Here is a 7,655-nt window from a genome sequence, read left to right as displayed (position 1 = left end):
CTTGGCAGGCATCCCCCTTCCTCCTCGGGCCTCATGCCCGGGCAGGCCAGGCGCCGGGCCCGGTCCTCCACCCTTCCCGCACGTCCCTCACGCCCGCCGCGTCGCGCTCGCCCCGCCCACCCCGTCAGCGCCCTGCCCTGCCCACGCGGGCGCTCGGTGACATTGAGCGCCAGCGCCGCGGCCGCCCGGGCAGGGCTGCTGTGCGTCGGCGGAGCAGGCGGCCATGGGGAGCCTCCGCGGCCTGCGCCTGGCGGCTGGTGAGACGCGGGGCTGCGGGCGGCAGGAGGGGGCATCACCGCCGTGGGGGTGTCCTACTTAACTGCCGCCGTGGGGGGCCGGGGACCGGGGGGGGGGGGATGCTGGGGAGACCCTGGCATCTGGATCTCATCCACTCAGCTCTCATCTGAAGTTAGTGCCTTGATGCCTCCACCTGGTCCTCGTCCTCCTATCCTGTGAGCGCTTGCTCAGAGTTATCTCTGGAACTTCTGCTTTCCACCCGAAATGTCCCCCATCCGTTATTCTGGTTGAGCCTTCCTCCTCAGACACTTGTCCCTCCGTCCTTAGGTGAGGGACCTGAAGAGCTCACAGAATACAAGTAGCTGTTTTCTTAAGATGTGAGTGGGAAGACATTACTTTTAAACAATAGTGCCATTAGGTGCTTCGACTTTCCTAGGGGAAAGTGTTATTTATGTTAATACAAGCTCCGTAGCCTGTTTTCTTAGAAAACATTGGAGCATTTGGGTTTTTTCGAGTCTGTCCCACCTTGAGGAAATCTAGAGAGCCTTGGAATTATCACGGTTGAGAAATCAGAGGGCTTGCAGCTTGAATCTTGAGGGTCTTTAGTGGGTAACTTACTCTTTTGATCATCTTTATGAACTTTCATGATATATAGTGATCTTTTGTTCCACGGCATCAAATCACTGAAGAGTTATTTAATTTTAAAGAAAGAATAGCTCCACGTTTTTGCTATTGTGGTAATGCAGATGTACATTGTAAATGCAAATGAAGCAATGCAAAGAATAGCAAATGTAAAATAGTTGCATACTTTTGAGGGATAGCCAATGAAAGGTTAGATTTTACCGACTTGTAGACATGTTTCAATGGGACCACATTATACCCTCAAACACTAACACCCACTCTGCTTGAAAGAAAGAAAGAGAGAGAGAGAGAGAGCCCTCATTCTATTACTGGTTTTGATTTCTGTAAGTTAGGGTCTAATTCATCTAAAATCTCTTGTGTACATTTTTAATAAGTATTATAAAGTTTTCAACAGTGCAAGCAAAAGGATAAACAATCTGTGAGTTATTTAAAAAAACCACTAAATACTTGAAGAAATTCTGACAGTAGTTACTTTTGTAGACTTTGAGATTGTAGGACACATCATGGAAATCTAAAGTGTCTCCGCAGATTTCTGATGTTTTGTAATGTCGCTGTTGGGCTCTAACCAAGACAGAATTCCTTGCACGATTTAGCAACAATTTATTTTACTTCTGGTAGGGAAACATTTGATGGCAGACCAAGGATTTTGTGAGCAACTGTTTCCAAGTGATCTGTGAATAGGTGATGTGTTATGAGCACCTTCCAATGATTTCTTTTACTTTTGCCTGTTTTATTACTAAGCACTTTCACATCATTATCTGGTTCCCACAGCAGCCCCCTCGGGTCTTATCATTCCCTCCTGTCTTTAGAAATAAACCTAAGTCACAAAGCTAAATAAACTTGTCCAGCACTTAGTCAAAAATGTGAGTGCCAAAGGGAGGCAGTGAATCTGTGTTATCGTGTTCTTTGCTGCTGCTGCTTACTGGGATATTTGCGTGTGTAAGTAACTGTCACATGACTAGTTGGGGCTTCTTTTTGGTTTTTTGAGATATTCATTGTGTAGCTCTGGCTGGCATGGAACTCACTGTGTGGACCATGCTGGCCTGGAACTCACAGAGATCCTCCCAAGTGCAGTTGGGCCTCCTTCATGTGAGCTGGAAGTCATGAAATGCTGATATGTTTGTGAAGTAGGAGTACACTTTCACAGGCAAATGGATTTTCGAGAACCAAAAGTGATTCAATAGATAACATTGACCACGTTTATGATGGTTCAGTTAGAATTTTAATCTGGGGCTGGACAGATGACTCACTGGTTAAGAGCACTGACTGCTCACCCAGAGGATCTGAGTTCAATTCCCAGCACCCATATGGTGGCTCACAGCCATCTATAACTGCAGTCCTAGGGATCTGACAGCCATTTCTGGCCTCTAAGAACACTGTATATATGTGATGCACAGACACACAAGCAGGTAGAACACCCTTCCACATTTAAAAAAAAAAATTAACTTGGGCGTTATTTTCTTATCCAGAATATTATTCGGAATAAGGTGCTCTTCTGGGTGGATGAAGTTTTAGGTACCCCCAACTCGTTTTCCAAAGTCGAGCTGTGCTTTAACAGCCTCCGTTGGTGGTCCTGGGTAAACTCCCTTTGCAAACAGTATAGAGGAGGCTTCACGGACTTTCGTTGTTTGTTGTTGTGTGGACGTAGTTAGAGGTATAGGTCAGAGTGGTTGACTTGCAATATTTGGACACCATCACAGAGGAGAGGTCTTGTGAACCTCTGAAATCGCGTTCTGATGTTTATGATTGTGTACTAGTCAGAGAGAGGGGCTGTGGCTGCCATCCATTTCTCAGAGCAGTGTGGGTTCTTTTAAGAAGCAATAATAGAAGAGTTGGAGGCCAAATAGCTTCTCACCGGAACTGCTGTGGCTTCCCTGAGCACCAGATTAGCTTTGTCTTGTATTTACTAAATTCTCAGCCCTTATCAGTATCTTAGTACACATTGCTTTGATGGCAGGACACTAGGATATATCTTGGGTTGTGCAAATATAAGGTAAGTTTTCACATCTCTTTTCTCCTGAAAGCTAAATAAAATAGATACAACTTTTAAACCATTGTATCTTTATTTAAATGTGTGTGTGTGTTGTATGCAGATGTTTGTGTACACATTTTGTGCCCATGTGAGGCCCTGAGAAGGACGTAAGATGTCTACTTTATTCCCTCACTGAACCTGGAGCTAGGCTGGCAGCCGGCCGACCCCACTGATCCTCCGGTCTCCACCCCTCACAGCGCTGGCTGTTACAACACTAAGTAGCCAGACCTGGCCCTTTACATAGGCGCCCAGAAGGCAAACTCTGGCTCGCATAGCAAATGCTCTTATCCACTGGTCCATCTCCTCGGCGGCTCTGAGACATTATGTCTTTGTATCTTTCCGGTAGGTTGATTGAGGCAAAGAGTGAATGGATTGGCCAGAATGTTCTTCATGCCTTAGGGAAGTTTTGTTGCCCTGTGTTCCTTTGACTTGCCAGCTTTTACAATGACTGTATTTTCATTGCTGTTAAGAGTGCAGAAGACCAGGGGCTTCTTCTGTCTGTTTAACCCATATCCCAAAGCACTGAAGACATATTTTAGAAGTGACCTTAAATAGATGAGGGAACTTCCCCTACTTTTGCTGTTTGAGACAGGGTTTCATTATATAGCCCAGCTTCCCTGGAACCTTCGGCTTCCTAAGTACTGGGATTTCTAGTGTGTGTCACCACCCTGGATGGAGGAGGAAATAAATGTAAGGTTTAGGAAGGGAATGTACTTGCTAAGGGCCACATAGGTGCAAAGCTGGGACATAACCGATATCCGGCTCCCACTCTGATTTTTATTTCCATTCCAGTTTACTCCTTCATTGTTCTTTTATTTGTTCTTGCTAACCAACCCTAAATGAGATCACATCCACTACTCCAATTTTGGCTTATCATATTGCCCCAGGTGGTGCCAACAGGTTTCTATTTGAGCATACACACTGTGTCCCATACACTGCTCACTTCCTAGGGCTAGTTTATTGCAGTGTGTAAACCAACCCATATAATGCAGCTAGAGGGCGTACGGCATGTGTTAAGCTCTAGCTTATAGACCAGATTGTGAGTGCTGCTGGGCTGGGTCCTGCTGGTATTGTGCAATCCCTCTAACTTCAAAAAGTGGAAATGCCATATTGGCAGCTTGAAATCTGCTGTGGTGAGAGTTACTAGTAAACAGTATAGGTCAGAGATTCCGAACCTCTCTTTCTCTCTAGAGCCAGTACACCATGGACTTTAGAATTTAGAGAAAGCCGGTGGTAGTGGTGCATACCTTTAATCCCAGCACTGGGGAGGCAGAGCCAGGCGGATCTCTGTGAGTTCGAGGCCAGCCTGGGCTACCAAGTGAGATCCAGGAAAGGCACAAAGCTACACAGAGACACCCTGTCTCAAAAAAACAAACAAACAAAAAAAGAATTTTAGAGAAAGGGAAAGTTTAATGAGCTAGGATTATCAACTGAAGGTTCCATTGCAGCAGGAAGGGCTATAGTGATATGAGCGAAGAAGAGGGGTGGTTATGAGTCTTGAGAGGTGTGAGGGGGAAAGGCAGCCAGAAAGAAACTCACATTACCTTAGAGGCAGTAGGAGAAACGGTGTGAGCTTGTAAGGAGTTTGAACTAGATGGATTTGGTCAAACAAGGGCTTCGAAGCATCAATCATTGTTTTGAAACTGGAAAATTAACAAGGCAACTGTGTACAGGACGTACTGCTACATCCTGTGAAGATGCTGCAGTGAGCCCTATGTGAGGTGATGATGGAAATGGCAACAGAGAGTGCCTTCAAGGTAGGGGTTTAGGAGGTGTGGAGAATTTAAGGTAACTTGATGAGACTAGAAGAATGACTCAGTGGTTAGGAGTACTTGCTGTTCTTGCAGAGGACTGAAGTTCATCTCCCAGCACCTGTACCTTCAGCTCTGAAGTGTCTGATGCCCTCTTCTGGTCTTCACAGGTACTTGCACCCACATGCGTACACACACATACCTATCATTAAAAGTAAATTTTTAGATACTCTATTGTATGTGCATTATTGTTTGCCTGAATGTGTGTCTGTGCACACATGCATGCAGTGCCAGAAGAGGCCAGAAAAGGGTGTTGGATCCCCTGGAACTGGAGTTACAAATGATTGTGAGCAGCCATGTGGGTGTTGGGAATTGAATCCGGGTCCTAGAAGAGCAGCCAGTGCTCTTAACACTGAGTCATTTCTCCAGGCAAAGTATTATTTTAAGATGGGGTCTGTAAGTTTCAAGTATGGGGGACTGCAGATATGTCCATTGTTAGAAATAAGAAAGGTGGTAGATTGCCAGGCATGTAGTACATGCCTGTTTATCCTAAAATTTGGCCTGAGGCAGGAGGTTTGTTGCAAGCTCAAGGCCAGCTTGAGCAACATAAGATCCTGCCATAAATACAAACACACACACACACACACACACACACACACACACACACACACACACACACACACGAAGTGGGGAAAAAAGGAAAAACAATCAGGAGTGCCCTCGCAGACCTGTTAGTTGTACAGAGATGTATTGCTGAGTTGTAGATATTACTCTGTTAGAGGTGATGATGAGATCTCTCAGTTAAAGACCTGTGGAGATAAAAAAATACAGAAGTCTTTATTGTGAAGCTAATTATTAAAATAGGATGAGGAATCCTTCCACAGTAGCACAAAGTAACAGTAGAGCAGACCCTTGGGGTCCTGGCATAGCTTAAAAACAGGAAGTGGGCCGGGCGGTGGTGGCGCACGCCTTTAATCCCAGCACTCGGGAGGCAGAGGCAGGCGGATCTCTGTGAGTTCGAGGCCAGCCTGGTCTACAGCGCGAGATCCAGGAAAGGCGCAAAGCTACACAGAGAAACCCTGTCTCGAAAAACCAAAAAAAAAAAAAAAAAAAAGGAAGTGGGAAAAAGAGGATCAAAAAAAGATAGGCTGGTAAAGTGGCCCGCAAGTTAAAGCACTTGCCACCAAGTCTGATGACCTGAGTTTGATCCCCAGGACCCTTTCAGCAGAAGGTGAAAACCAGCTCCTGCAAGTTGTCCTCTGACCTCTGCACCAATGCTACATCATATGCATGCATGTACATACGCAAATAAATATAAACATAATGAAACATAGATCATTGAGATTGGAGGTAAAGGAAAATGCACTGTTAGTTTTTGTCAAATTGACACAAACGAGTTATCTGGGAACTTCAGTTAAGGATTTGCCTCCATCAGATTGGCCTTTGGGATGTCTGCGAAGCATTGTCTTGATTAATGCTTGTCAGAGGACCCAGCCCAACGTGGGCAGTGCCAAGCCTGAGCAAGTGGTCCTGGGTTGTATGGACAAGCAGGCCGAGTGAGCCAATGCTTTGTGATCCTTCCTTTGCTCCTGCTTGAGTTCCTGCCCTGACTCCCCTCAGTGACCGATAGACTGGTTGGGATATGGAAGCCAAATAAACCCTCTCCTCTCAAAATGCTTTTGGTCAGTGTCTTACTACAGCAACAGAAAACAAAGCAGGGCAGGACCGAAGAGAAGGTGGTAGGTAACGGCAGGAGGGGGTGAGTTCTTCAAGAATGATAAGGGCAGGAGAGATGGCTCAGTGGTTAAGAGCACTGGCTGCTCTTCCAGAGGTCCTGAGTTCAATTCCCAGCAACCACAACCATCTAGAATGAGATCTGGCGCCCCCTTCTGGCCTGCAGGCGTACATGCAGACAGAACACGGTATATATATATATATATATATATATATATACATATGTGTATATATATATGTATATATATATACATATATATATATGTATATATATATATATGGAAAAAAGAGTAAGTAGAATCCAGTGGCCACAAAGATGGGAAGGGTAGGGGGAAATAGGCTAATGGTGAGAATGTGAAACGTATTGTTTCAGCTAGATGGGGATCACTACAGTTAGAGCACTTCAGTGAAGTGCTTGGGAAGACCCATGTGTGGAGTGAAGTGAAGGTAATCAGTACGTGCCTCTTGGTCATTCTTTTAACCTACGAAAGGGAGATTTAATATTTTATTCATTGGACCTGTTGAAATGGCGAATGTTTTCTCCAAGATAGCGGACCCTCCATTTTACTGTGGCATGAGTCAGAAATGCTCACTGTCTACTGGTTGAACTACAAAAATTGCTTCTGCCTTCCTGAAAGCAATTTGTTATATCAAGAACTTTCAGGGGGTAATTCTGCTCTTTAACCTTCCACTGTCTGATTCTTAGAAGATAATAACCATTCCAGATGTTTATAGAGGAAGGTACAGGTTCAGAAGGCTGAGGCAGTAGGTTTATCTGAACCCAGGAGTTCAAGACCAACCTGGGCAACAGTGAGTCCCCCATTTCAGAGAGAGAAAGAGATTGACAGACAGACTGAGACAGGCTGGATGTGATTAAATTCAGGTCATACCTGCACTGGATGTTACACATCTGTCAGAGGTATTTCTGACATCTGGGAATGGTTTTTGTAGCTTTTTGCCATAATAAAGATACAATATATAATTGTGAACACAAGAAAGTCTAGAAAGAAACGCAGCAGGTTTTCCCTGGGAGCTGTGACAGACAGTACCTTTACATCTACACTGTACCTTGATGTGCCCTCCAAAGTTTCTGTAAAACCTTTATAACGTAAAGGTGGGTTTGTTGTGTTTTGGTCTTAGGATGGGCCTGTGCTATTTGCAGGAAGAAGACAGTGGGCATGGGGGAAATAGAGGCGCTGATAGCTAGGCACAGTGTCGCTCAGGAGGGTCCCAAATGGAAGGACTCACGAGATCAGAAA

At 45.1% G+C, this 7,655-nt stretch overlaps 1 protein-coding gene across 1 annotated transcript in view; it reads left to right on the top strand.

Annotated features, from left to right (window-relative positions):
• Positions 1–118: 118 nt before the first annotated feature.
• Positions 119–7,655, top strand: part of Fam162a (family with sequence similarity 162 member A) — a 28,955-nt gene continuing 21,418 nt past the window's right edge. The window contains exon 1 of the mRNA XM_052740455.1: positions 119–257. Within this exon, the coding sequence (XP_052596415.1) occupies positions 224–257 (34 nt within the window). The 5' untranslated portion in view covers positions 119–223. The remainder of the gene's footprint in view (positions 258–7,655) is intronic.

The sequence above is a fragment of the Peromyscus californicus genome, unplaced genomic scaffold (genome assembly GCF_007827085.1).
Source record: "Peromyscus californicus insignis strain IS unplaced genomic scaffold, ASM782708v3 Scaffold_16__1_contigs__length_79575227, whole genome shotgun sequence".
NCBI lineage: Eukaryota > Metazoa > Chordata > Mammalia > Rodentia > Cricetidae > Peromyscus > Peromyscus californicus.
Note: the sequence above shows the minus strand (reverse complement) of the source record. Positions and strands in the feature narration are given on the sequence as shown.